The sequence below is a fragment of the Lissotriton vulgaris genome, chromosome 11, assembly GCF_964263255.1.
Source record: "Lissotriton vulgaris chromosome 11, aLisVul1.2, whole genome shotgun sequence".
NCBI classification, from domain to species: domain Eukaryota; kingdom Metazoa; phylum Chordata; class Amphibia; order Caudata; family Salamandridae; genus Lissotriton; species Lissotriton vulgaris.
This window is the reverse complement of record NC_141699.1, coordinates 181476308-181504204: the sequence shown is the minus strand read 5'-3', so window position 1 is coordinate 181504204 and position 27897 is coordinate 181476308. Positions and strand designations below refer to the sequence as shown.

Genomic DNA, 27897 nt, shown 5'->3' with positions numbered 1-27897 from the left:
TGTATGTATCTGAACCTTGAAAGTGTATCCCAGACTTTTAACCTTAAGACCTCCCATGGGTGCACCCCATCGAAGGAGACAAGGTCTGACCAGAACCTAAGCCCGACTTTCTTAATGTGAAGTGCTAGACTATCCCTTAAACACTCAGGTAACCCCGGTGGGTCCCAGATAGGGGCAAAATCAGAGTAATAGCCTAACCCCCATGTTTTCCTGAGCCTATACCACAACTTCAATGCAGCTGTGAAGAACGTCAGACGGACTTACTTAAAAAATCTGGGAGCACCAAATGTATACAAAAAACCCTCCCCACCACCTTCAAAAGCCACCATCTCATTTAAAATCTTCCTACAATTAGATTTCCCCACCATAGAAAGTAAAGCCCGGATATTTTTAAACTGGAACGCATATGAATACCAGAGTATATCTGGGAGTGCCAAGCCACCTTTCTGGAGTTTGCGTTTTAGTTTTTTCCATGACAGTCGGGCTGATTTATTAGACCAGATAATAGAACCTATTTTACTTTGTATTTTCTCTATTTCTCTTTGGGGGAACTCTAGGGGAATAGTGCTAAAGAGATAAGTTACTTTTTGCAAGACAACCATTTTAACCAGGTTTTCCCCACCGTAAATTGTGAGTGGTAGATTAGCCCATCTTGAAAACAGCCGATCAATCTCCCTAGAAATCCTCTTCAGATTGACCCTTGATATATCTGCTACGTTGTCCACAATCGTAATACTCAGATATCTGAATTCACTACTTATCTTACCAGTCCAATTGTCGATGTTCCATGTCATAACATCAGTCTTCGAAGTATTTACAAGATAGCCGGAATACAGTCCGAACTCCTCAAGGAGGACCTGCACTCTTGGTAATACCTCGGCAGGGTTGTTAGTGTACAACAGCAAGTCATCAGTATAGAGAGCAAGCTTGCAGCTGATGGAATGAACACTGAACGGAGAAATTAATTCCTGAAGTCTTATGGCCTGAGCCAGGGGTTCAATATAAAGATCGAAAAGTAAGGGCGAGATGGGACAGCCCTGCCTTGTTCCCCTTAAGATGTTAAAGCTCGCCGTCACTATGCCATTAAGCAATATCGCTGCAGAGGCTCCCTGGTAGCAGTTGATTAATGTCTGTATAAAGACTGGGCCGAATCCCATTGCCCTCAGGACCTCCCACAGGAAGGCCCAACTCACTTGATGGAAAGCCTTCGCTGTGTCAAAAGCTGCCACAGCAAGGGGAGACGACCGGGTGACAGCGAGATCGATGGTACCGATTAACTGCAAAGTCTGAACCTGTATATGCCTACCTGGGATGAATCCCTTTTGATCTGTGCTTACCAGCTGTGGGACTATTTTGGCCAATCTTCCTGCTAAGATGGACATAAAAACCTTATAATCTGCATTGAGCAGAGAGATTGGCCTTTAGGAGTCTGCCCTGCATGGATCAATACCTGGTTTTAAAATAAGAACTATAATAGCTTCCTTCCAGGATTTCGGTACTCTACCGTCCATGCTATATGCAAAATTGAAGAGCTCACATAATCTTGGAATCAGCTCTGCCTGGATGGTTTTATAGACCTCGCCTGGTAAGGCGTCTGTCCCTGCGGCTTTATTACTTTTAATCTTGTTAATATGAGCCGAAACCTCGCTCTCGGTAATAGGGGAGTCCCGGGCAGCTTGGCTACTTACAATAAGTCCTGGTAGCTTTTTTAACTTTAGCCAATCTCTAATGCTCTTCAGACCGGGGGAAGCCTCCTCCTTATAGAGATCTGAGAATAGGGAGAGGAGACAGTTCTGCATATCTTCGTGTTTGCTTGAGGATCCTCCATTCTCATCTACAATTAACTGAATAATATTGTTCTTAACCCGGTCAGCCCGAACTTTCCAGGCCAGGAGGGCTCCTGCTTTTTCCCCGTACTCGTAGAGCTGCATATTATGTGTCAGCCACTTTGCTTTAATTTTTGACTCGAGTTTGCCTCTATAACCCTGAGGGAGACGCTGAAGGTCAGCCTTGATGCGCAATAGTTCCTCTGTATGTATCTGTGTGGTGTTAAGTCTCAACCTCTCCAGGTTCCCTATCTCCCTCTCCAGCTCCTGAAGCTCCAGAGACTCTACCCTATTTTTTGAGCAGATCAGGCTGTGCAAAAGCCCCCGAAGGTTTGCTTTATAAGCACCCAAACAACATCTGGGGAGGTAGAGCTAATGTTGTTTTCAAAAAAGTCTGTGGTGGATATTTTGATTGTGCTGATTAGGTCGAGGTCAGAGAGAAAAGCCCTCTTCAATGTCCACCTAGGCCTGGAACTCAGTCTGGAGCTTGAGTGGGAAAACGAGAAGAAGAGAGGAGCATGGTCAGAGAGGATACTTGGTAAGATAGTGATATTCTCAATTCTTTCAAACCCTGATCTATCTGCAAAAATGTAATCTATTCTTGACGAATGACCATGCTTTTTACTATAAAAGTTAAAACCTGCATTACTCCCTTCCTTACTTCCTTCCTTAGTCCTCCAAACATCTATGAGCCCTAAATCGTGCATCATATTGAGTAAAGCACGGCAAATCCATGGGGCTCCAACATAGTAGATAAGGTTGGACCTGTCCTTTACCGGGTTAATGAGAACGTTAAAATTTCCTCCTATTATTAATGGGGTAGACCTTCCAGTCAGTTTTACCTGTACGTTATTGATGTAAGATGGGTCGTCGACATTTGGACCGTAGAATAAAACAATAGTTAATTCTACCCCCGATCGTTTTTTCTTGCCTGTGTGGTCGATTTTTCGTGCCTCTGTCCCCTGCTTGTGATCGATTTTTCTTGCCTCTGTGATCATTTTTTCTTACCTCTGTGATCGTTTTTTCTTGCCTTTGTCCCCTGCTCGTGGTCGATTTTTCTTGCCTCTGTCCCCTGCTTGTGATCGATTTTTCTTGCCTCTGTCCCCTGCTTGTGATCGTTTTTTCTTGCCTCTGTCCCCTGCTTGTGATCCTTTTTTCTTGCCTCTGTCCCCTGCTTGTGATTGTTTTGCTGTGTGTGTGTGTGGCTCACTGTGTGTGTGTGTGTGGCTCGCTGTGTGTGTGTGTGTGTGTGGGGCTCGCTGTGTGTGTGTGTGGCTCTGTGTAGGCTAATACTCTCTACTACTCTCTAATGCTCACCTATTGCCATTGTAAATGACAATATCATTTATGTTTTAAAAAAAAAAAAAAAAATGCCATTTGCAATGCCAATAGCTCTAACTTTAACAAAACCGAGACCATTTGCATTGTAAATGCTTGTTCTCACTGGTAGCCAGTGGAGACCATGCAGTGATTGGGATACTGGTGCAAACGTGGGTATTTTCAACAATAGTCTTGCCGCCACATTCTGAAAAGACTGTAATATTGCTTACCACATGTTTATGAGGGGGAAACAACCTGTACAACGCAGGCATTACAACGCATACCATTACAACGCATAGTACCCCTACACTATCCAACACTTACCCTACTGTTGAACCCCCTGGAGTTAGAATAGTAATTTTAACCCCTACACTATCCAACACATACCCTACTGTTGCAACCCCTGGAGTTAGAATAGTAATTTTTACCCCTACACTATCCAATACTTACCTTACATACAATGTAATGGAATGCATTGTAATGGTATGCGTTGTAACGATAGTATACGACGTAATGGAATGCGTTGTAAAGGTAGTTTTTAAATATGCGATGTAGTGTCAGGCGATGTAATGGAATGCATTGTAGTGGATGTTGCGATGTAAGAACTGCGTTGTAAGTGCATCCGTTGTAAATGTATGCATTGTAACATCATACATTCGTTTATGAGTGCCCAATACAGGGCATTACAGTAATCCAACTTCGAGAAGATAAGAGCCATCATCACTGTCTTTTGCAAATCACAGAGAATAAACGGGGGAAAAAAATTAGGACCTTCAACACAAAGAAACCTGAAGAAGTGATTGTGTTTATTTATTCTGACACCCAAACTTGTGTGTCAAAAAAGACTCCCACGTTTCTCGCTTTCTGAACCAGCATTGGTAGTGTACCTAATACCGAGGACCGCCTAGACTCATTCCCCTTTCCAAAAAGCAAAACCTCGTTTTTTTCAGAGTTCAATTTCTGACAGTTACCCTGCATCTAGCTTGCAACGTGAGACATGCAGCTGCAAAAGTTTCCTGCCTGTTCTTTTACATCTGATGAGATAGACACCACTATCGGAGTGTCATAGGCGTAAGAAAAGCCAGCTAAGCCATAGCTCCGAATAAGGTTGATGAAAAGGAGTGACATAAATGACTACTACTGGATTTGAGGTAAGTGACTGAACGCAAGATGTCAGCAATGGCAGAAGTGGACGTGAAGGTCGGCGTTTCGGTCTTAAGAAGACTAATCACAAGACCATCATCAGGACGAATTGTTAGGTATGTACCGATGACCCCTGAAAAGCTTTATTGGAGTTTAAGGATCGAATTACTTGGTCTTTAAATCACCAATATATTCAAGGAGCATCACAAGAATATTAGTCTATCCGTTCGTTGAGGTCGAAAAAGACGTGCTTCACCTGGAAAAGCCTCCCGGACACGCTGACATCTTGCGTTCAGTGACTTACCTCAAATCCAGTAGTAGTCATTGAACCATATGTAACAGTTGGGACGTATTCTACGGGCGGGGAGGCAGGCGCGTGCTGTGGAATGTTCACAGCGTGCGTTGAGTGAGGTGCGAGGAGGCAGCTGGCAGGCGGGAGGTGTCATTTTGTGCGTCCCACCCTCCCATCCCCTAAATTAAAAAAATTTATAAATAATTAGTTAAAGAAATAAATAAAAAAAATAAAAATAAAAAAAGAGAATAAACAAATAAATGCAAAAAAAAAAAATGTTGTGTGTTGCATATATATTGTCACTTTTAGATAGGTAGCTCCCAGGCTTAAGAGAAGTTCAGGCGTTGGTTTGGGGTGGGTAAGTCTGGAGCGGGCTTGCCCACCTCCGATTTAAGAAAAAAGAAAGGTGAAAGGAGTAAAGGTAACAAATGAAGAGTAATGGAAACACAAGGTTTTGAAAGAATGTGCTAACATAATATTTGAGGGTTTCGGTCTGAAAATGCTAATATTTTATACCCAGGAAAATGGTAAAGGTTTTGGCATGTTTTACTAAATTGTTGATCTTATAAACTTAATTGCCTGAATTTGGAGTTACCTGATCTAAAATAAAGGTGGCCTTTTCTGCTATTGAAGGAACATGTGTCCGAGTCTGGTCTTTTTGGGCGATGCGCCCATCCACTGTGCGCCTGGTCTTAGATCTAAATGTATCCCCTAGTACAGGAGAAAAGCTGGACTGCTAACTTCTAAGATGGCGGCCAGCTAAGAACGGAAATGGGACTCCTCATCTTTGGCTCTCTCCGCTCAAACGGAACAAATAGCCGCGGCAGATCAGAAAGTCAGGGGGAGGTTGGCAGGTTAGTTCCCTCCATAAAGAGTATGTGAAACCCCTATTTAAAAAAAAAGTTAATATCAGGAGTTTTTACTAAAACGATAATCTGCTAATAAATACTCTGGCAGCCAGCATGCAACGTGCTGACAGGGTGAGAAGTCTTACGTGAGGTAATAGTGAAGGATTAGAAAAGCAGCTCCTTACTGTGTCGGATGCAGCTGAGATAGTTGGATTAATGACAGAGTGCTCTCTGAGGATTAAAAAGATACCAAAAGTGAGCCGTTCCCCCTTTCTGAAATGTAATGAGCAATAAAACATAGAATTTCTGGCAGATGCGAACTATGAAATGGCAGAAAAAAAACAGAGCGGCAAAAGATAATTAGAAGGCACTTTAAAGCACAGAGACATTACAGGAAGGCATGGCAAAAATTGTACCAAAACAAGTGTACAACATCTACACCCTCCCTGCGCATTAGAGATATAAACGCTTCATGTAATGTGTAGAAGTACTAGCAACTATTTACCGAAATACTCTTTTTTCATGGGGAGAATTAAATGATTTGCCCAAAATCACTAGATATTGAGCCTCCCTCCAGACTCAAACCTGGTTCCCCATCTTCAAGGTCGGCCGCTCTAGTAATGTAATGGTAACTTGTAATGGGTAGGTGTGCTTACAGAGCATCAGTGTTGTTAGTCTTTCAACTTGGTGTAAAATGGTGACCTAGCTTAAAAGTCAACCAATCAATCAGTGTTTTTGTAGAGCGCACTACTCAGCAGTTAGGGTCTCAAGGGACTGGGGGGTTTGTGCAACTCTGTTGGAGATCATTCAAAGAGCCAGGTCTTGAGGTCTTTCCTAAATTGATGCAGCATTGGGCTTCGCAGGAGGTGGAGGGGGAGCTTGCTCCATGTCTTGCCTACAAGGTAGGAGAAGTACCGTCCACCTGTTCTGTTCCTGCAGAATCTAGGGACGGTGGCTTGAGAGACGTCAGCTGAGCGGAGGTTTCTCGGGGGAGCGTAAAAGGAGAGGTAGTCGTTGAGGTATTGAGGTCTGATGTTGTGGAGGGCCTTGTATGCGCAGGTGAGTAGTTTGAAAGTTGTTCTCCTTTCGACGGGAAGCCAGGGGAGGTTGAGGAGGTATTGGGTGATGTGGTTGTGTATTGGGATATCGAGGATTAGTCTGGCCGCGATGTTCAGGAGTTTGTAGAGGACTTTTTTGTTGATTAAGGCATAGAGGGCGTTGCCCTAGTCAAGTCTGCTGGTGATGAGGGCGTGAGTAACCATTTTCCTGGAGTCAGAGGGTATCCATTTGAATGTTTTGTTTAGTATATGGAGGGCAACCTGTGCAGGGAGGTCAGCAGTGTGTTCCCACCCCTTCCTGTTTGAAAAGGCTCCCTTGAGCCATTGAGCTGACGAGCTAGTAGAGATGCACCCTTGTGCCTGTGAGAGGTACTGAGACCTGTAAGAATTGTGGCTGCCTTCTCAGCCACCCCAGATGAAAATTGTTTTTTGATCTCTACTGATGACGGATAAAATCCAGAAACACATGTGTCAGCACTAACCTGCACTAACTTTTGTGGAACACTCCTGCAAAATACCAAGTAAGCGTGCACTACAAACTGCATTTACCTTAATGCTAAGGTGCGAACTGTGCTGGGAGGTCAGCAGTGTGCTCCCATCCCTTCCAGTATGTGGAGGGTGTTGAAGCATGTAGAGTAGACTGCGTTGATCTGGCGATTCATAGTGAGCGATGAGTCCAGTATGATGCTGAGGAAAGATCCTTGGGGTATTCCACATTTGGTCTCTGTTAGTTATGAAAGGAAGGGCAGGAGTCTTATTCTCTGTGTTTTGCCGGTGAGGAATGAGCTTATCCAGTCTAGGGCCTTTCCTTGGATGCCGACATTGTGGAGTCTGGTGGCTAGTGTGCAGTGGGAGACAGTGCTGAAGGCTGCTGATAGGTCCAGGAGGATGAGGGCTGCTGTTTGGCCTTGGCCGAGAGGAGCAAGAATGTCATCTGTGGCAGTGAGGAGGGCGGTCTCGGTGCTGTGATTGCTGCAGAATCCAGATTGGGAGGTGTCTAGGATGTTGTGGGTTTCAATGAAGAGTGCTAGCTGGCTGTTGACAGCCTTTTCGAGGACCTTTGCAGTGAAAGGAAGCAGAAAGATTGTCTGAAATTCTTGAGGCTTGTCGAGTCCGCAGAGGGCTTCTTCAGGAGGGGATTGATTTAGGCATGCTTCCAATCGTCGATCAATGTGGCAGTCCAGAGGAAGCAGTTGATCGTCTGGCGTGTGATGGCTGTGGCGGCCCTGCGGAAGATGTGTGGTGGGCAGGGGTCTGAAGGTGCTCCAGAGTGGATGCTCTTCATGGTCTTTAGGGTGTCTTCTATCGTGAATGGTTTCCATGTAAGTAGGGTCTATTGGGTGATGATTGTGGGGGAGGGGGTTGGGGTGATGCAGAGGTGAAAGAAGGAGCTGTTGTAGAGGTCTTGTCAGGGGGGACGTCTGTTGTTTCACTGCTGGGTTTGGCAAATTCCTGTAGGATGGTGAAGAGTTTCTTGGTGTGCTCTGTCTTGGGCATTGTGGAGGATTCTATCTTGAAATAAATTCTTCTTTGTGGCTTTGATGAGTTGGTGGTGTGCTGTGGTGGCTGTTTTGTAGGCATGCTTCTGGAGTATGGCTGTTTCTCCACATTTTTTCCAGTCTTTGGCAGGAGCACTTGGATTCTTGGAGAGTCATGGCTAATCAGTTTGCTTTCTTGTGTCGCCTTGTGGCCTTCCGGAGGGGCGCAAGTGTGTTGGTACAGTTGGCGACCCATTGGTGGAGGTTGCTTGCCGCAGTGTTGGTGTCTGTCATGGTAAGGGTGGATTCCAGATGAGGGCAGAGGTGAGGTGTTCTGTGAAGACTTTATTCCAGATTCTGTGAGGGGGTGCTGTGTGTGTGCTTGAGAGTGGTGGGTTTTCTAAAAGAGAAATGGATGCAGTGGTAGTCCATCCAGAGCAGTTCTGTGGTGTGGCTGAAGAGGTTGCTGTTTCCTCTTCCGGTGTCTTGAGTTTTTCTTAGCAGGGGGGAAGTTTTCCGGGCAGGGATGAATATTGGGGAAAGTGGCTCATCTCCTTGAAGATTTAGCGAGACTGTGTGTATTTGGAGACATACTGGGAGGAGGGGGGCTGGTAGTACAAGACAACTCATCCCCAGAGATATTTGAAGAGTACAATAAGCCCAAGACTATTTTGGTATCAGAAAATAATAAAACAGAGTTTGTTTCAAGTCCCAAATTACAAATCACACCTAGAGTGCAGGTAATGAACTCAGACTTGAAAAAGAGCTGAGGGTCTTAATCTCAGTGGCCATCTTCATTAAATAGTTTTGAACATTCAATGGCAAATGTAATCAACTAAACGCTCACAGATTCCACATTTTATTCGAAGTTACTATAGATGCAGGCACTGGGCAGACTGTAATACAACCGGTCAAAGATAGGAAAGTGGTAAACAACCAAGGAAGGGGAACAACAGAGTACTCCAACTGAGAACCTGAAAAACAACACAGTTAGGTAGTAGTGGTTACAAAATAATCACATTTACACAGAACTAAGTAGTAATGGTTTTGTAAAGTGCCACATTTTCAGTACTTGAACCCAAGAACATTAGGTGCTTCTAACAGTGTCCTTTACCCTGCATACAATGGGATGTAAAATATATTGAAACCCCTAGTCACAATCAAAACATAAATCCACTATGACTCTGTAGCACTATTAATCGATGTATATGGTCTATTGTATCAAGAAAGTAATAACAATTGTTGTTTGTTCCCGTCATCTTTTATAGTCAATACTTCCAGCACTTATACAAGTCATAGTTAGGACAATATGTATACAAACATCCAGCAGCCGACAAGTGTTTTGTCAAGTGTGGTTCTTTATCGTATATATTTCTTTATTTAATTAAAGTATGTTCATATCAGCTTAACATCTTGGTATAAGTCATGCTTTTTGAAAAGGGTACATGAAAAATTGTGCTACCATAAGAGGAAGAGTAAAGTAACTGCCACAATAGTAAGAGCCAGGTTGCTCAGTTAATCTATTTATCCTAAAAAAGAAATACGTTCCAAATATACACTCCCAATGGTTAATTATGAGCATAATAACTATACACAGAGATGTGAAAAGCAACCGAAACCTGATGTGAGTGCTGGAGAAAAGTATCAGTCCGGTGTTGTCCCCTGATAGTCAAGATTTAAAAGTTGTGGAGAATAAATCGAAAAACAGGAGGAAACAATGGCTAAATGCTAGCACCTTAACAGAGTACCTTCATATATCTTGTATCTTCCTAGACAAATGTAAAAAAAGTATAATGGAATAGAGAACGAAAGATGCCAGTTCTAAATAGTATTCACATGTCATGTATCAATGAAATCTGGTTAAACCCTGCCAAATGCACCACCTACCAATCATGTAGGATACTGCAGAAGAATCAGCGCTTTGTGTAAGCTTGGCAAATAATCTATAACAGCTTCCATAGTTCCACACAAGGAGTAAGTCAGATTTGCCAAATCGGTGAAGTAATTCATTAAAACGACTAAAGTACACTCTTCCAAAAAGCATAACCCTAGCCATGATAAACTGTAAAACAAATAGAAAGAAACTTTAAATAAATAGATTCCACTCGGGATTGTGGGAAAAATAGTAATAGGTCACGGACATTTGTTTGGAGACCATCAGTACTAACCTTGTGTACATAAACTGACTCCCGCAATACATTACCGTCATGGCGGCAGGATGGGTGAATGCTAAAATATTGTGGTCTTTGCAAAGTGATAAAGGAAGACTCAGCATCCAATTCTGTTCAACCACCCAATAAGTCTGCAATTTTCTAATTGCAGCGGAATGCCTCACATATTCATGTTTACATAGACAAGATATCATGTGGAAGTATACATATAATGCAGAATACCAATAATATAAAATATTTCATAATAGTAATCTTTTAAAAGTGCAGTTACTCCAGAGAGCAGCAGTCTCAACGGAAAGTTATGTGTTAGAGAACCTGCCCAAAAGAATACATGCAGAGATTTAAAAAAAGTTAAAAACCTGAAAAAACAGACGAGGTTGCAATTTGTTAAACTTAAATATTTTGTCATTGATGTTAAACAAAGAATTCTCGAATTTTACAATGGTAATGTAATCTGCTACATTTTCCATGTGTCAGAAAACTGTTTATAAAAATATTACATCATTCCATATCCAGCCTGGAAAAGCTATTTGTTATTGCATCTTCTTTTTGAGTGCCATAGATCTTTTTAATAGTATTCTGTGTATTTTTGGAAAGGTGTAAATGCATGGAGCCTTAGGAAATGAGTTGAACATGTTCTTGAATTCCCGGTCAGTAAGAAGAATTCATCCTGTTTTCTTATCAATTTATGTTCCATCAAGGTAGTCCTCTCTGTCATAGGGTTATGATTCAATTCTTGTAAGCCTGACTATTAGAAACCTGTTAATCAAGAAGGGTTTAAAATGCGATCGGCCTTCATGGATCAAAGAAATTGAATCAGACATCCTTCACTTCAAAGAATCAAAGTGAGACTGCTGACAAATCAAATATTTCAATTATTAATCTATCGGACCATACATTGAACCAAAACCAAATAAATCTATTACTCATAGGTCTATTTTTCCTCCATTGCAATTGTGAGTTTTACTCAACTGTGCATAGATCTGAATCAGTCTGTTCGCAAGACTAAACCAAACAAATACTTTAGCGGGAAACCTATGGACAGCAGGCTTACATGCATTCCCTCAAATTTTAATATCCTGATTAGGGATTTAAAGACTTGCAATTACTGTTGTCGCTGGATTACACTGAGCTAACCACACTATTGATACCTCATTCATTTTGTTGATTCTGTTGGATATTTCACCAAACCGTAACATTGATGTTGGCTTAAAACCTAAATCCACTTTTGTCAAACTCTTACTGCCAAATACCACATTTTTTATAAAATGGTAACTCAAGAACTTCATAAATTGGAAGATAATATTTTATCAAAATCAAGACATGCACAAGAAAACCTAACATTGGAGGAACGGAAAGCACTAAAATGGCTTACACATGAACTTTTGCTATTAAAGTTGTGAACAAAGGGGGGAAATAGTAGTGATGAACAAACGTGATTACATATGTGAAATTAATCAACAGCTGACAAAAAATTAGATCATAATCCTATGACAAAATCACTAAATTGATTTAGCATTTACATCCTTCCACAAATACACAGAATACTGTTAAAAAGTTCTTTGGCACTCGAATGGAAGATGTAATAACACATAGCTTATCGAGGCTAGATTTAGCTTGATGGATTCTTTTTGTAAATAAGGTGTTCTGACATTTGACAAATGTAGCAGAGGACATACTCATTGTAACATATGTGACTTGTTTGTTTAATATAAATGAAAACTTCTTATGTTTAACAAATTGTACCCATTGTACTCCTGGATACCGCCACCGTTTTTCATATCTTTAAAATTTCTTTAATCTTTGCATGTACACTTTTCAGTGGGTTCTCTCACATGTTTTTTATGAGACTGTTACTCTCTGGAAAATCGAAACTTTAAAAAAAATACTATTATTAATGATTATTATTATTGGTATTTTGCGATACATGTAATATTGCTGAAATAGTTAAATTTCACACAATATCTTACTCATTCAGACATGAAGCAGTGAGGCATTCCACCATTTCAAAATGGCGGACTTATTAGCTTGGTGAAACAGAATTGGATGCTGGCTCGTCCATCATCTTTTCCGAAAGACCATGATATATTAGCATCCGCACAGCCTGCACGCATGACGGCAATACACTCTGGGAGCCGCATCATGCACACAAGGTGATTACTGATGTCTCCAAATAATGCCCATGGCCTGTTACTATTCTTTTCCACATTATAGAGTGGAATCTATTTATTTTAAGTTCCTTAATATTTGACTCGCAGCTTGTCATGGCTAGGATTACGTTGTTTTTGAAAAGTGTACTGCACTCCTTTTAAGGAATTACTTCACTGAAGTGGCAAATCTCCCTTTACTCCTCATATGGAACTAAGGAATCCATTATAGATCATTTGAAAAGCTTACAAAATTAGCTTATTATAACTACCAGGTCCTACGTGATCGGTAATTGGTATGTTTAGCAGGAGTTGACCAGCTTTAATTGATACTCCTTATGTAAACACTACTTAGCACTATCACCTTTTGTTCACTGTTACAGATCAGGTATTTGGCTACAATATAATTTTTTGACATTTGTCCTGGAAGATAGGATATATGAAGGCACTCTCCTAATGTGCTAGCATTTAGCTATTGCTTCCTTCTGTTTTTCAATCTAATTTCCGCAGATTTCACATTTTATCAACACTGACAACACTGGATCGATACTCTTCTTATCTTCAGCACTCTCATCAACTTTAAGTTGATGTTTATATCTGTAAGAAATTGGGTTACTGGTTAACTTGGTGAAACCCTTCTCAAGCAGCAACTGCATTCTCAGGGTGAAGTCAAAAGCAAACCCTAAATTAACCTGTGCTCAACCCTCTGGTAGCTTGGCACAGAGCAGGCAGACTTAACTCTGAGGCAATGCATAAAGTATTTGTGCAACACCACAAACAGTTACACAGTGAAAGCAAACTACAAACGGTTCTCACACAGGGAATTTTTAAATACATAAAACAAGACCAAAATTTAAAAAAAACAAATAAGTAGAACCATTGATATGCATTTAAAGATTTCAGTAAAAGTACAGCCAAAAACTGCAAAGCATCAACTGTGGCTACTTGGTTGTGCTGGACTGTGATAAAGTCACAACTTCAGGCTAACCACGATAGAGTGTGAGCTCGCTACAGGGTACAAGTTAGGCCCGTTGTACAGGGTACCTTAAATCCTATTTGTGGAGCATAGCAAGGACCCGCTTCGGAGATGCTTCACGCAGCAAACACGATGTGTTGGTTCCAAGATTTGGCAAGGCTTCGGTGTGACGTCTTGCATAGTCATCGAGGATCCCATTAACGTGGGCTTGCTGTGTGAAGTACGGCGTTAAGGATGCATCATGCTGTCATTGCGATGCATCACTCCGAGGAGCTGCAAGGTTGCAATGAGGAGCCCGGTGTTGAGATTGCCGTATACAAGTGATTAGAGGCCCTGCTCAGAGGATGTGTCAGTTCCGATGAGGCAACGAGATGCAATGCAGGTCTTAGTAACAGTTCCAATCCACACAGCAGAGGCGATGCGTTGGTTCTGCTCGTATTTTCACCACACAGCAGAGATGAGTCAGTTTTGTTGGATTCAAAGAGACTAAGAAGCTTCTTAGGCTTATGTCCAACGGTCCAGGACTGGAGTGGTACCACTTGTCATGGTAGGCTCACAAATGCCATAGTCCAGATGAAGGGTTGTGGAAAGGCTGCTCTTTCCCTGAGGCTACAGATCAGGAGGCCAGCCAACTAGCCCTTGGAGTCACTCTGGGTTTCTGGGTTCAAGAGATGCAGATAAAGTCCTTCTCACCCAGGCAAGAGAGAAGCAGGCAGCACAGCAGGGCAGTAGTCCTTCAGAGCAGCAGTCCAGCAGAGAGGTAGTCCTTTCAGTGGCACAGCAGTCCTTCTTCCTGTCAAAGATCCACAGGACCAGAAGTGTACTTTAGAGTTGGTTTCTGAGGTCCTGTATTTATACCCTGTTGTGCCTTTGATGATGGGGAGACACTTCCAGAGGCTTTTGTTTGAAGTCCTCAGGGATCCTGCCTTCCCTGTCCTGGCTTCAGACTAACTACAAGGGGTATGCAGCCTTTGTGTGGAGGCAGGACACAGCTTATTCAAGTGTAAGTAGGGCTGTGCTCCGCTCCACCCTCCTATTCTTCCAGTGATGGCCCACCCAGGCAAACCTAAGCTCTCTATTGTGTGAGGCTTTCCAAGAGGAATACACAAAGCCCAACTGTCAGCTACACCATGTCATGTGACCCAGGGACAAGCTACAGGTATTAATGGCTAAGAAAGGAAGATGCCAACTTTCTAAAGGTCTACAAAAGTGTAAGGGGTTGGACCAGTTTACTGACAGCAAGGCTAGACCACTAAAAACTATCCAATATACAAATGACAATATTAACTTTACTGTCACAAGATGTTAAATGTTAAAAGATTTCTAAAGCGCATGGCTGCCCGTAAGCGTCCCAGCGCTGATCAGCATTTACCTTCACGATCATGCAAATGAATTACTGTGATCACAAACTTTTTTCATCATAGTCAACACAACACTTAATATTTTTGGAAAATAGTTGTCAGAAATTGAACAAACAAAAAAATTCACATATAACATCAATAAATTGTTTCAATTGTTTATCAACAACAACTATGTCCCAGTTCTGAAAGGATATGCCCAAAGGGAGAAATATCTTGTGATTAAAATAAAATTGTTTTTTTACGAGTTACTTAAAGATTATTTTAACACTTTCGAAAAACTTTATCGACAATGACGCGCATTAACCTGCTTACGCTGCATTTGTGCATAAAATGAACACCTTGCCAACGCTTGTCATAAGTGTAATATTAGCAATTCAAAAAATATAGCCCATGTGGGCTTACCTAAATATCTATCGGATTTATACAGATGTTACCGATTTTCTTCTAGGTTTAGAAATTACAAACTATGTATCTATCTCAACTCGTATTTAAACATTGCAAAAAATAGAGCTCCAGTGAGCAAACACATCGGTTGTACCATGCATAAAAGCAAATCAATATTTCCTTCAATTACCTCAATTCATGGTGTTAAAATAATCTACAAGTAACTCGTAAAAAAACAATTTTATTTTAATCACAAGATTGTCCATGCTAAGTAGTCAAACGTACTGTATGCATTCTGAACAAATGTATGTTAATCATGTTGAAGTAAATGTGTAAAACATCGTTCCAACAATGAATTGTTAAAATTAAGTCTGTCTTTCCTGTCAGTTGACATGTGGTCACTGACGTGCATGATGATGAAAAGACTTTTTTTTCATTTTTTTCTTTAAATTGCCGCGCGCTTTTTCTAACCACAACCAGTGATCAAGACTACTGTGTAGTCGAAACGCGTTTGGCAGCGGCAATAAAGAAATCGTAAATCTCACTTGGCGTGGTCATTTGTGCAAAGATATATAGGAATATAGGAAATCCGCAACATTCTATTGAGAATAACTTTGGCGCCAGTGGACGAATCTTTGCGAATTTCTCAAAGAAGATGGCCTGCTCCGCTCCGCTCCTTCCCTGAAAGTTTGGGGGGGATTCGTCAAGTGGGGGCTTAGATAAAAGGGGGTCCCAAAACGTGTTTTCCCCATGTTATTTTCCATAGGACGTTTAGACACGACTACAGCTCGAACGGCTGAATGGATTTATAAGAAATATGGTAGAAAGGTAGAGTCCAGCTCGCAGATTACGCTTTTCTTTGAATGGTGTAAATCTGTTCAGTAGTTGCTGAGAAAATTAACTTTGAAAAAATATATATTGGACTACATTGGGCTATATATATATGTTAGAGCCCAAATGTAGCCCAATGTAGCCCAATGTAGCCCAAAGATGGCCACCAGAGACAAATAAAACCAAATGTAGCCCGAATATCAGCCAGATGTAGCCCAACTATAGCCCAATGACAGAATGTCCCAGATTGTTCTAAAGAACAACTAGAGTGCTAACAGTCTTATGACAAAAGTATGGCACACCTGAAGTCATCTTGATTGGAATAAAGTGTTAACACTTAAAACATTTAATTTGCAAAGGAACAAAATGAGGGGGTTCATTTTGCCATAGAAATTATGATTAGTGCTGAAGAAAGAAAAATTAGGGCACATTTTGAGTGACTTCTCAAATCCTCTTATATTTCATTAAAACAATCCTGATATGCAGTCTCCCGAGATGGCCACCAGAGACAAAAGAGCCCAAATGTAGCCCAAATATCAGCCAGATGTAGCCCAACTATAGACAGTAGTTAGGACCTAGTTTCCATAGGAAATCCGCAACATTCTATTGAGAATAACTTTGGCGCCGGTGGACGAATCTTTGCGAATTTCTCAAAAAAGATGGCCTGCTCCGCTCCGCTCCTTCCCTGAAAGTTTGGGGGGGATTCGTCAAGTGGGGGTTGAGATAAAAGGGGGGTCCCAAAACGTGTTTTCCCCATGTTAATTTCCATAGGGACCTTTAGACACGGCTACAGCTCGAACGGCTGAATGGAATTACACCAAACTTGGCAAAATGGTAGGGCCTGGTATGCACATGTGCCTTTGCTATGTTTGGAGAAAATCCCTCCAGTAGTTTGTCATCAGTGATGTCATCAGTGATGTCATTTGAGATGTCATCAGTGATGTCATCAGTAATGTCACTGACCATGTCATGAATGATGTAATATGTGACATCATCAGCAGTGGATTGCGGGTGCGCAAAATATAGTTAGTACAACTAACTATATAGGAGCAATTTCAATGTTTTTTTAAATGCTAATTCCTAACTATATAAGGCCTGAAACCTATGGTTTTTTAAGTGAATATATATATATTTATATATATATACACACTGATTAATGGTGTTGTAGTGGTTTTATGTTTTGATTCCAATGGAGATCCTCTTTGGTCCTGAATAAATATTTATAAAAATATTGCTTAGCTCGTGTTATAGCTTGAAATTCAACTGCAATACAATTTACAATCATGTGGTTCCATGATGAACACTATTGCTCTAATCCTATCAATACTGCACAATAAATGTGAAAAATTATTTCAATTTTCTACGGAACTTTATATAGAGCGAACTTGACCCGAAGGTATTGGGCCAGTTGCATTACATGAGGACACATTAATTTTTGTTCGGCACGGGGAGATGAAGTGATTTGCCCCGAATCACAGGATGTTGTGCGTCCCTGAGAAGACTCGAACCTGGTTCTTCACCTCCAAGGTCGACCGCCTTAGCCGTTAGGCCAACTCCTCTCCCCAGTGTGAGGGGATGTTTGGCTGGGACGCAGAGACACAAAGAAAAGGGAGATAAAGTGCTTGAGTGCAAGAAGTTGCATTTTTAACTGTGTGTACCATTTGATCCATTAGGGTTATACATTAAAAACATTAGCATCATATCACACTTTCATATTTTCTACTCACTGTGCTAATATGCTTTTTACATCTCGGAATATGCATTAGATATGGAAGTGTGACATTGACCAAAGCTGTGATAAGTATTAGAACCGCTCCTGCATTTTTTTCATTCTGATAGCATGTTGTCTACACTGAAATATATTGAATTATATCCTGGTTCTGGAACAATTCAGTATCTCCTGTCCCCATTATCAACTCAACCATGTACCTGGATAATTAAGCTATAGTTCATTCCCTGATGGATCGCTCCATCTGCCAAAATTACTCAGCCCAAGATTAGGGGCGTGTGGTAAGGCTACTTTCCAAAGTTAGACTTACCATTCTGCTACAATGGCATTTTACCGATAGGCTTCAGGCTAGGGGTCGGCCTTTAGGTCAGGTTACACTGCCATGACCCAACCATGGCCTCACCAGTGCTTAATTTCAGCCATGGTTATAGGGGAGGCCCACCTGCACTGATAATTAGGACTGGCACTTATCTTTCCTCAACATACTTTAATACACAGCAAGAGAGAGAAAAACACAGGAGAGGGTAAAAAAAGAAGAGAGGAAAATGAACCTCCATGAGCGAGACAGAAAGGCAGAAAGTGTTGGGCGATAGATTAAAAAGAGATGAGGTGGAATCAAACGAAACCGGTTTGGTATTCTGCATGCTGACATGCATTAGCGCCGCCTAAGAACGTATTCTTTTACAAATTAAGCATTTGGCCCCATAGTTTTGTGGCATCCTGTGGTGTGGGCCGATTTTATTTTTTTTTGTTGCTAAGAATGATTCGAGCTTCTAACTCAGCTCTACAATCTTCTCCCATCTGCCTCGTTTACTTTTTAAAATATTAATTACATGTTATGCAAGACAAACACGTTTTACTTCAAAGCAAGCTTGTGCTGGGAATACACAAACCGGGACACATCCTTAGAGGCCCTTGCCTCTGAAAGACAGGAAGGGCTGGGCCACAGTTAGTCACGTGTTATGTCTGACACTTTAGGTACACTTTCCCAGCACTCCTGGCTTCCCAGTCACGTCAGGCTGAATATCTCATGAGTTAAGTCTGTTACTGGTTTCAGTTGTCACGTTTTGCCCTCATAATGACAATCAACCAGACACCAATCCGGATTATTTTTTTTTACAGAGCTTTATATATCGTGAACTTGACCCGAATCGGGTATCAGAGCACTTTACTTGCCACCAATTGCATTACATGAGGACTGTTAGACCTGGCACCATTGGTGTGGGTCTCCCTTCCATTTTTGCTGTTGCCTTGTGTTTTTCTGGTGTTAGATGCTTTGGGCACTGTGCCAATGCTGTCCAGTGCCACAGTGTGAGTGCTCCCTACTGTAAATTGATGTATTGATTAGTGGTTACATGATTGGATGTTTGGTTTACTTGTCAGACCCTAGTACAGTGCACTGGGTGTGCCCAGGGCGTGTAAATCCAAACACTGCTAGTGGGCATGCAGCACTGATTGTGCCACCCACAGAAGCGGCCTTGTAAAATGTGTCTAAGGTCTGCCATTGAAGAGCCTGCGTGCAGTCTGGTACTGTAACGCTGACTGGGCAAGTGCACCCACTTGCCAGTCCCTAAACCTTCCCTTTTCTTCATATTAGTCACCCCTGTGGTAGGCCCAAAGGCACGGTGCATTGTAAGTATAAGGTAGGACAAGCCCTGATGTGTGTGGCATGTCCTAATAGTGAATTACACCCATTTTCGTTCTTCATTATTGCAAGGCTACATGTTCTTCATAGGCCAGAATAGGCTGTTAGAATTATTACACTTTATAATCTTAGTAGACTCAGAGAACATGGTAGAAATTCGAGTTTAGTATGCCTGGTCTCCGAATAATAAAATACATATTTTTGTAAAGTTTATTTTAATATTCTGTGTTTGCAAATACCACTTTTAGAAAGTAGGTATTTCCTTGCCTAACCATTTGAGCCCGCCTCTGCGAGGTTGTGTATTCCTTGTCTGGGTTTGTGTGTGACAGGATTGGGGAATTCCAGGAGACAGACTGGGGCTGCCCGGTGGTGAATATGGAGATCTGCATCTAGATGGGAGGGAGGAGTTGCACCTGGGACCTGAAAAGGGCTGGGCCCTCCCTCTACAATGCTGGCTCCACCCCCTGTGGTGTGTTTGATGTCTTTGCCCTGCACACTGAAAGAAGAGAAGGAAGACTGTCAACAAAGTGCTCCTGGACTGTACTCGCCTTCCACAATGCTGGCTCCACCTCCTGTGGGGCGTCTGATGTGCCTGCCCTGTGCTGTGAAAGGGAAGGAGAAGTCTGGTAAACAGAGTGCTTCAGAACTGGCTTGAACTGGGCACAGGCCCCTCTCCCCTCAGAGAACAAAGGATTCTGGGGTATAAGTATTGGGACCCTGATCCCATGAAATTAGATCACTTCTGGACTTACAAGACGAAACCTCTGCTGAGGAGAAGGAACCTAAAGAAACTGAGGAGAGACAATTTTCAAGCTGAAGTGCTGCTTGGGGGATTGGCCTGCAGTGGTTGCCTTGCTGCCAAAGGGAGGAGAAAGGCTTTGTGGACTTTTCTTTTCAACTTGTGCAAAGATATCCAAGGGCTTGGAAGAGAGCTTGCCCCCTGACTGAAGTCCCAGGACCAGTGGACTTCACCAGCCTTTGTGAATTGCTGCTGGAAACAAGTGGCTACAGAGGCAGGGAGCTGTGAACGACTCTCACGACCGTCCCGGTGTCCTGTAGGCACTGCACTAAGCAACGTCCGCCTTGAACAACGCAAGCTCTGCGCTCACCAACTCTGACTTCACGCTGTCAACGAGCCGTAGCCTGCACTGTGACTGGAAGGACATCGCAACGTGCAATGCCTCGCTACACCAAATCGAACTGGTCTGACCGATGCGGTCACTGCTGCTGACTTCGAGTCCTGTGACCGCACCGGGGTTGGGCACCGCCTCGCACGCTTTGCGACGCACCGCCTGACTCACACCGCTGTCTGGACAGATCTCAGCTCCCGACCTCCGGCTCTTTTGCCGCACCGTAAAGCTGGAAGCACCGCAGCGAGCAACGTCCGCCTTGAACAACGCAAGCTCTGAGCTCACCGACTCCGTCTTGTCGCCGTCAACGAGCCGTAGCCTGCACCGCGACTCAAAAGACACCGTGATCTGCAACACTTTCTTTTCTACACCGCAACGAACCCCGGAACCGGCTCGCACTTCCGTGCCAGCCGCCCCAAGGAAAAGGTACTGTGACTGAGTCTGTCGACATATGAATGGGCCCGGACCGCCGCGGTCCGCTGGATTTGATAGACTCTGTGTTCTTTTCAGCAACGCTGTAGCCGGACAAGGCTACTGACTCGCACAGAACCTTGAATTAAGCCTTTTTAACCTGAACTCTTGAAACTTAATAGTACTGTGGATTCTTTTTGTCGTTTATTGGTCTTGTGATAACTCTATATAAAGTATACTTTTTTGTATATAAAACCTGTGTGGTGTCCATTTGTAGTGTTGTCACTGGGTTACTGTATGTTGTCACAACTGCTTAACTTACATCGCCTCTGAAATAAGCCTTGACTGCTTGCTCCACGCCGCCTAGAGGGTGAGCAGGGGTTATTTTGAGAGAGTAATTCCCTTGCCCTGACTTGAGGAGAGCGTCCCTGCTTGTCACAAGTACCTACCTGTGCCAACCAGAGACCCCCAATTCTAACATTGGAAGCAAGTGGAAAGGATTCCGAATTTGCATTTGTGACTCATGTACAGTGATTGGTGAACACTACGTAGTGATTGCAGATCATAACGCAGCTATGTACCTTTGATACTTGTTTTGGCCAGAGATCTCCTTTTTTTCTGAAAAGTCATGCCTGGTTCAGTCAGAATGGAAAAGGCAGCATCCATTGCATCTGTTGACTGTGATTGGGAGGAAGAGAAATGAGAAAGCTACAAGAACATCCAGCCCAAGAGCTTCTGCAAAAAGTTAAACATTTTAGTAGCTGGAATCCCCAAAAAGGAGCAATACCACATGGCGCTGAGGGCCTGGGTGGAAGCAAGGAATGCCCCCAGTGAGTTACTGAATTATGAGGATACAGAGGTGCAGCTTGGTGGGCCACTGGGTCCTCAGAGGAGGGGTGCGCCCTCCCCAGTGGGTAGCAGTATTTCTGCCCGACGTCTGTCCCCACAAGAGTTGGCAGACAGAAAAGAAAACAGGATGCATGAAATGGAGATGGCCAAGCTCAAATTGAATCGGCAACTGGAGCTAGAAAGCAAGAAGATGGCTCTAGAGGAAATGAGATTGCAATTGGAGCATGACAAAGTTTTGAGGGAGTTGGATCTGAAGCCTAGAGATTACTCCCTCTGGAAGCAGCACGCTGTCAGCACCTGGGGAAGGTAGAGTGTACATCCCCAAAGATGTGGTAAAGGAGTTTTTTTAAGAATGATGATATTGGGCAGTGGTTCAGAGCCTATGAGGTAGCCGTGTCTTCCCACCGGGTCCCTGAGAGAGATTGGGGAGCGGGTTGTGGGGAAGGTTCCTTAGTGAGGGGCGGGACACACTGTTGGTATTGCCTTCTGAAGTCCATAATTCCTATAGCCACATGAAAGAGGCACTCATGACTAGGTATGGTTTGACCCCTGAACTCTATAGGCAGAGGTTCAGGAAGTGCAAGAAGATAGAAAGCAGTGCCTGGGTAGAGTATGTCACTTTCTTTTGCAGAGCATTGGATGGTTGGGTAAACGGCAGCAAAGTTAATGATTTTCAAGGTCTCTTGGATTTGATTGCATGGGAGCACTTGTCTGCTTTAATTGTCACCAATTGCATTACATGAGGACACATTCATTTTTGTTAGGCACAGGGAGATTAAGTGATTTGCCCAGAATCACAGGATGTTCAGAATAGTTGGCGAGATTCGAACCCAGTTCCCCAGATTTGAGGTCAACTGCCCTAGCCGTTAGGCCAACTCCTCTTGCAATTACCTAATAGTCACCGGCCTTTGGGCCCCTCTCCTTTTCTGGGCCCGTGACAATGGATAAAAATAATATTGATTTAATCTTGCAAGACCATTATAATCAAGCTTTCTTAAATTATTTCCAATACATTTTTGTTTAATAACATTAATAATTGGTAATGTTTCGTTTTGTGTACTAAAATTGGTTTATTAAAATTGTTGGTTGTTAAAATTAAAAACGTATTAGGAGATCATTTCCGAGGGGGGCCCTGAAATTTTGCCTGTCTAGGACCCGCCACAGGGTTTAATCCGGCCGTGTATTCAGTTAAAGCAAAGTCACGGAAAAGGCTGGAGATGGCTGTGTGCTTGGAACCAAAATGTGTCACTTACTTGTTCCGGAGTGCCATTTGCCTGTCGTTCGGACACATCCAGCGATCAGTACTGTTGCCCAAGACTGTGTCCGTCATCGTGGAATCCTGGATCTACAATATCTGCAAATAAAATAATCATTTGTAAATTAAAAGCTTCAGAGAAATACCAGGGATTTTCAAATGTGATTAGTTCATGCAATTTTAATCACTTGGTGCTTTGGCATGTAAAAATGAGCAGGTGTGAATTGTTTGGCATGAGCAAAAGCGCTAAATCCTTTACACACTTTTGTATTGAGAAATGCAAAGCATCTTGTTGCACCTGCGCACCTTCCCATTAGCACCTTACAAATGCAACAATGATGATGTAGAAATAATCTGCAAACATGGCTATGTCAGAATGAGGCATTAGCTTAGACTTTGCAATATTGTAGATGCATCGACATCCTCAGGTACAGAAAGTTTACACATGTGTGCTTTTATCCAACAATACATTATCGACAGTGTATCATGTGGCAAATCTCCAGGCCACAGTAAATATAGCGGAGTGTGTTTTTACAAAAGTCAAGAAATTAGATCAAATCAGCCCGATTCTGACGGACCTCCACTGGCAGTCTTAGGAAACTGGAACACACTTCAAGATGGCGTGATCCATTCACAAAGCCTTATCTCCTGGTCTTCCAGCTACTACTCACTAGAAGTAAGCCTCGCCTAAGCCTTTGAATTCCAAAAGGAAAAGTCTAAGCAGCAAGAATGAACTTTCAGATAAAGTAACACTTAGCACCAACTTGCTATCCTTCCAAAAAGACTTAACAACACACCTGCGTAGACTGTACCTCGTGTCTAACTGAGTGCTTTCAGAGGTTTCTAGAATCACAACCTAATGTTTAGAACAACAAACTTTCACAACCCTCCTTGCTTTAATGGACATGAGAAGAGGCAATTTGTTAATGTAGTAACATCAATTGTTTTTAAATGTCAGAAACTTGACCATGCGTTTGGTATCGGACTCCGACCAAAATATTGATCGGCACACCAAAGTGGCAGATGGAGAACAAACAGCTCTGGAGTCTGGAGCTAGACCACTTTTCAGAGCGGGATGCTGGCCTGTGGCATCTGTTTACGAAAAGCACTAGGCCTATGAAAAATCTTGGTGTTGATACCAGTAGTTTTAGCAAATTTGAGAGACCCATTCTGCAGCCAAGTATGGGGAAGGCCTTGTATCCATTTTTGTGCTAAAACGAGGCCCAGTAGTACATTTTGGACTCTGTATTACAGATTTATAGCATGATCATGGCCCAAGGGTATTGGTGTACATTACATGAGCACCAGGTGACATTACACAAAGTCGGATTCATTTTATTATAAGCAGAAGAGATTTAGTCATTTGCCCAGACTCAAAGGATGTTGAAGTAACGCTGGGTCTTGAATCTGGCTCTACAGATCCAAAGTCAACAGCTCTCACCATTAGGCAACATCCATATTTCTCAATATAAAAGTCATACACAAGTGGGATGTTTGTGTATGATCGCATATAGTGAACACATTCTCTGTTGAAATGGCATCATGAAGTAACAAAAGAGCAGCAACAGTTTGTGGAAGATTCACCAAAATTGTGGATTGGAAACTAGTCTTCTGGACAGTGTTCAGCACTGTGGCACTGCTCCACACATAGGGCTAACCAACACAGTTTAGGAACCATTGGTCTAACGGGTTTATCCCTTCCTCCATTCCTCGCCCTCTTCAAGATCCTCTCATGTATGCAGTGTTGCATTTTTATGTGAATTTATTTGTTGCCTTAGTGGCACTGGCTGCTCTAAAAAACTTAAATAAATAAACATTATAAGGGATGCCCCTATTTCTGTGCCACACATTAATGAAAGTGAGTTTGAATATAAAGAAATACAGATTCTTTAGCTTTCGCTTCATTCTAATCTATGACCTTGGTGCTATCTCACATTTACTTATCAGTTACGTATAACCGGCCAAAAAAAAACATGAATCAATCTTTATGTAATTCCTGATTTAAGAATATTCTTTGCTTCTCATATGTGGTGGAAATTGGTTCAGAAGTGTAGCTTTTCTGGAGTTTGGGTGATAAATATACTGTGTTTCAATGGGTTTGACTGGTTTTATGATGATATGTATTACAACAGTGACTGGACAGTTTGTCACCAAACTAACAAGGGCCTTGGAAATTGTCATTGTACTTGCATTTGCATGTCGCTTGCTACTCCTGATGAGGCATCTAAGAGCTTTACGGCGGGCAGCACTCTGATCCGGAATCCAAGGCTCATGGTTAGTTCAGTGTTCTTGGCTACTGTTAGTTATTGGGATTAGTCTTGTGCGCTCTAAGCAAACCAATCCATGCAGTCATTTCAGCTTTTCTATGCTGGACTAAAGTAATAGTGGTTCGTTGCAATCATTAGTGGGGGGTGGGGGCTCAAAAACATAGTTGGGGGGATAATAAAGGAGTTAGAGATGTTTAGCTCTTGTTAGGTTGCTTAGGTATGACTTTCAGTGGAAGGAGAAGAGATTGAGATCGAGTAACTGAGTTGTGGGAAATTTATTGACATAGAGCCTAGTCAAACGTGCATGTGGCAGAGTATGTTGTGCTCAGAGAGAGGAGGCATGCTGAGGAAGGAAGGGAAGGAGAGGGACATTTGAAAGAGAGAAGAAAAAAGGAGGGGCGACAAACATCATTTTTATTAAAGGAACTTTTTTAATGGCAGATTTAAAGAATGTAGTGACTATTTTTGAGACAGCATGAAAAGTTTGAGGATGCAAGAATGTGGAAATAAACTTTATTTACCTGTGAAGATTGAGCTATTTGGGAATTATTTAAAGGTGCTAGAATCTGGTAAACCATCGCTCCTCTGCTAGGCTACTTCCAGACCACCCATCCAGGTAACTCAGTTGATCAGCTCAAGGGATGAAAGTGAGAAGTAATGGCTTGACTCAAGTCGAGAAAATACATGGGAAATAATGTACACCTTGAAAAAGAGAATCTGGTGTACATTCTCAGATTTGACTCAGTTTCAATTATACAGCAGAGTGGGATACATGTAAATGCCTCTGGTTTTCATTGGCACCAGATGGACGATGAGGACATCTTCCCAGGCAGTGGAAGTGTATTACCTGCATTCCAGCGGCTGGAGGATAGGGGAAGCTAACACTGGTGTGAGTGAGGGGATGGTGAAAGGGGTCCCTTTACAAATCTGATGAGAACTTTGTTAGCAAATGGCTGCTGATTTGACTTCCTGAAGCTCTACCCTTTTTAGGTTTTGCCTGGCGAAAAGATGCGCTCTGCGCATCTTTTTCGCGCAGGCGAAAACCTAATGAGAACTGTAGTGTGGTTTGGAACGGCCCCCGTCATTTATTGGCTGGCTCCATAAATGGAGCATAGCCATTGGACGAGGGGCCTGTCCGTCAATGCCGGACCAGATTCGGGGGCGTTCCCGAGATTCTTTGGCTTTTGCCAACATCACGCGACGTCAGCCAAAAGCAGGGAACGCCCCCGAATCTGGTCCGGCATTGCCGGCACCTGCCTCTGCCTTCCTGCTCGGGACATTGCACAAAAGTCGCTGGATAGCCCCTCCCTCCCGCTCCGTGGCAGCCCGTCTCCCTCCCTCTCCTCAGGCCGGCCAGCCGAAGGAAGCAGCCGTCCGCCTCCAGCCAGGGCCGCGCTGGGATTGGCCCAGCCGGCCGAGCCTCCACCACGTCATCGGGAGGAGGAGTGGAGAGCAGGAAGCAAGAGATCTGCCGGAAGATGTCCAGGTGAGTGCTTTGTTTTTTAGTTTGTTGCTTTGTCCGTGTGTGTGTGTCTGTTCCCGCCCCTCACCCTCCCGCTGTCAGTGTGTGGCCGTTCCCGACCCCCCTCCTGCTCTTCGTGCCTTTCCGCCCCCCCCCTCCTCCGTTTACCTCGTGTGTGGCCGTTCCCGACCCCCCTCCCGCTCTTCGTGCCTTTCCGCCCCCCCTCCTCCGTTTACCTCGTGTGTGGCCGTTCCCGACCCCCTCCCGCTCTTCGTGCCTTTCCGCCCCCCCCCTCCTCCGTTTACCTCGTGTGTGGCCGTTCCCGACCCCCTCCCGCTCTCCGTGCCTTTCCGCCCCCCCCTCCCCCTCCCCCTCCCTCTGTTTACCTCGTGTCATATTCACAGAATACTCCGACATCACAGTCGACCCTAGAAGACTGATTTTGAAGCGGGAGGGGGGGACGGACCCAAATTCTCATCCCGACTTCCCAGTGAGGTCTCACCTGTGATTCCAAGTAAATCATTTTGATCTCATCGAATTTAAGCAGCATTAAAAACAGTCCGACCTTAAATATTTACTAAAACGTAAAAAGAACCTGACATTTACAAATGCACTGATGAACTGGAGCCCCCGCTGCCCCGGGGAGCCATGGTACTCCCGGGGTGACGGCAGAGCCTCACACAGATTACACGTCCACCGTGCACCCTTCACTGGGCTGGCCTGGCCTGGCCTTCAGCAGGGAGACACCAGTAAGGAAGGTAAGGGCTTCAGCTTCTGCTGCCCTGGCATTACCAGGCAATTAGCAGCGAAGGTACATCAAGAACGGAGGCGCCTCCCTCACCTGCTTCCCTTCCAGGCCGGAGTCACTGGGAGTAAAATAAATAGTGATGTTTTAAAGTACTAAGCTGAGCAGATACGACCCTGATGTAATGGAGCGGACCAGCCGGTATAACCCGCAGGTCTCATATCTAATCACCCGAGGAACATTTCAAGAGCCGTTTGCCATTCCCCCAAGTCATAAAATGAATTTATAGTTTTGTATTAATTTGAGTAAAATGAAACTGGCTCCTAGTGTTAATGGCTGCAGGGCAGGAAGATGCCGGCTACAAAGGGCTCCCCCAAGGCTGAAGAAAATGGTCTTGAACAATTGCTTTCGATGACATTTCCGATAGCGGGAGCCGCTCCGGTTAATCCCGCTAATTTCCACTCTGGCGGCGGGGGACATTAGCAGGAGGCTCGCGGGGGCTCCGCCTCAACAAAGAATGGATTCAGCACCTTGGGACCCACATCGGCCCTAGTTGTGCGAATTCTGGG

General features: G+C 43.3%; 1 protein-coding gene across 1 annotated transcript in view; it reads right to left on the bottom strand.

Annotated features, from left to right (window-relative positions):
- Positions 1–22958, bottom strand: part of RPH3A (rabphilin 3A) — a 726349-nt gene extending 703391 nt beyond the window's left edge. Inside the window, exon 1 of the mRNA XM_086943083.1 lies at positions 22853–22958. Coding sequence (XP_086799209.1) covers positions 22853–22929 — 77 coding nt within the window. The 5' untranslated portion in view covers positions 22930–22958. The remainder of the gene's footprint in view (positions 1–22852) is intronic.
- Between the last annotated feature and the right edge of the window lie 4939 nt (positions 22959–27897).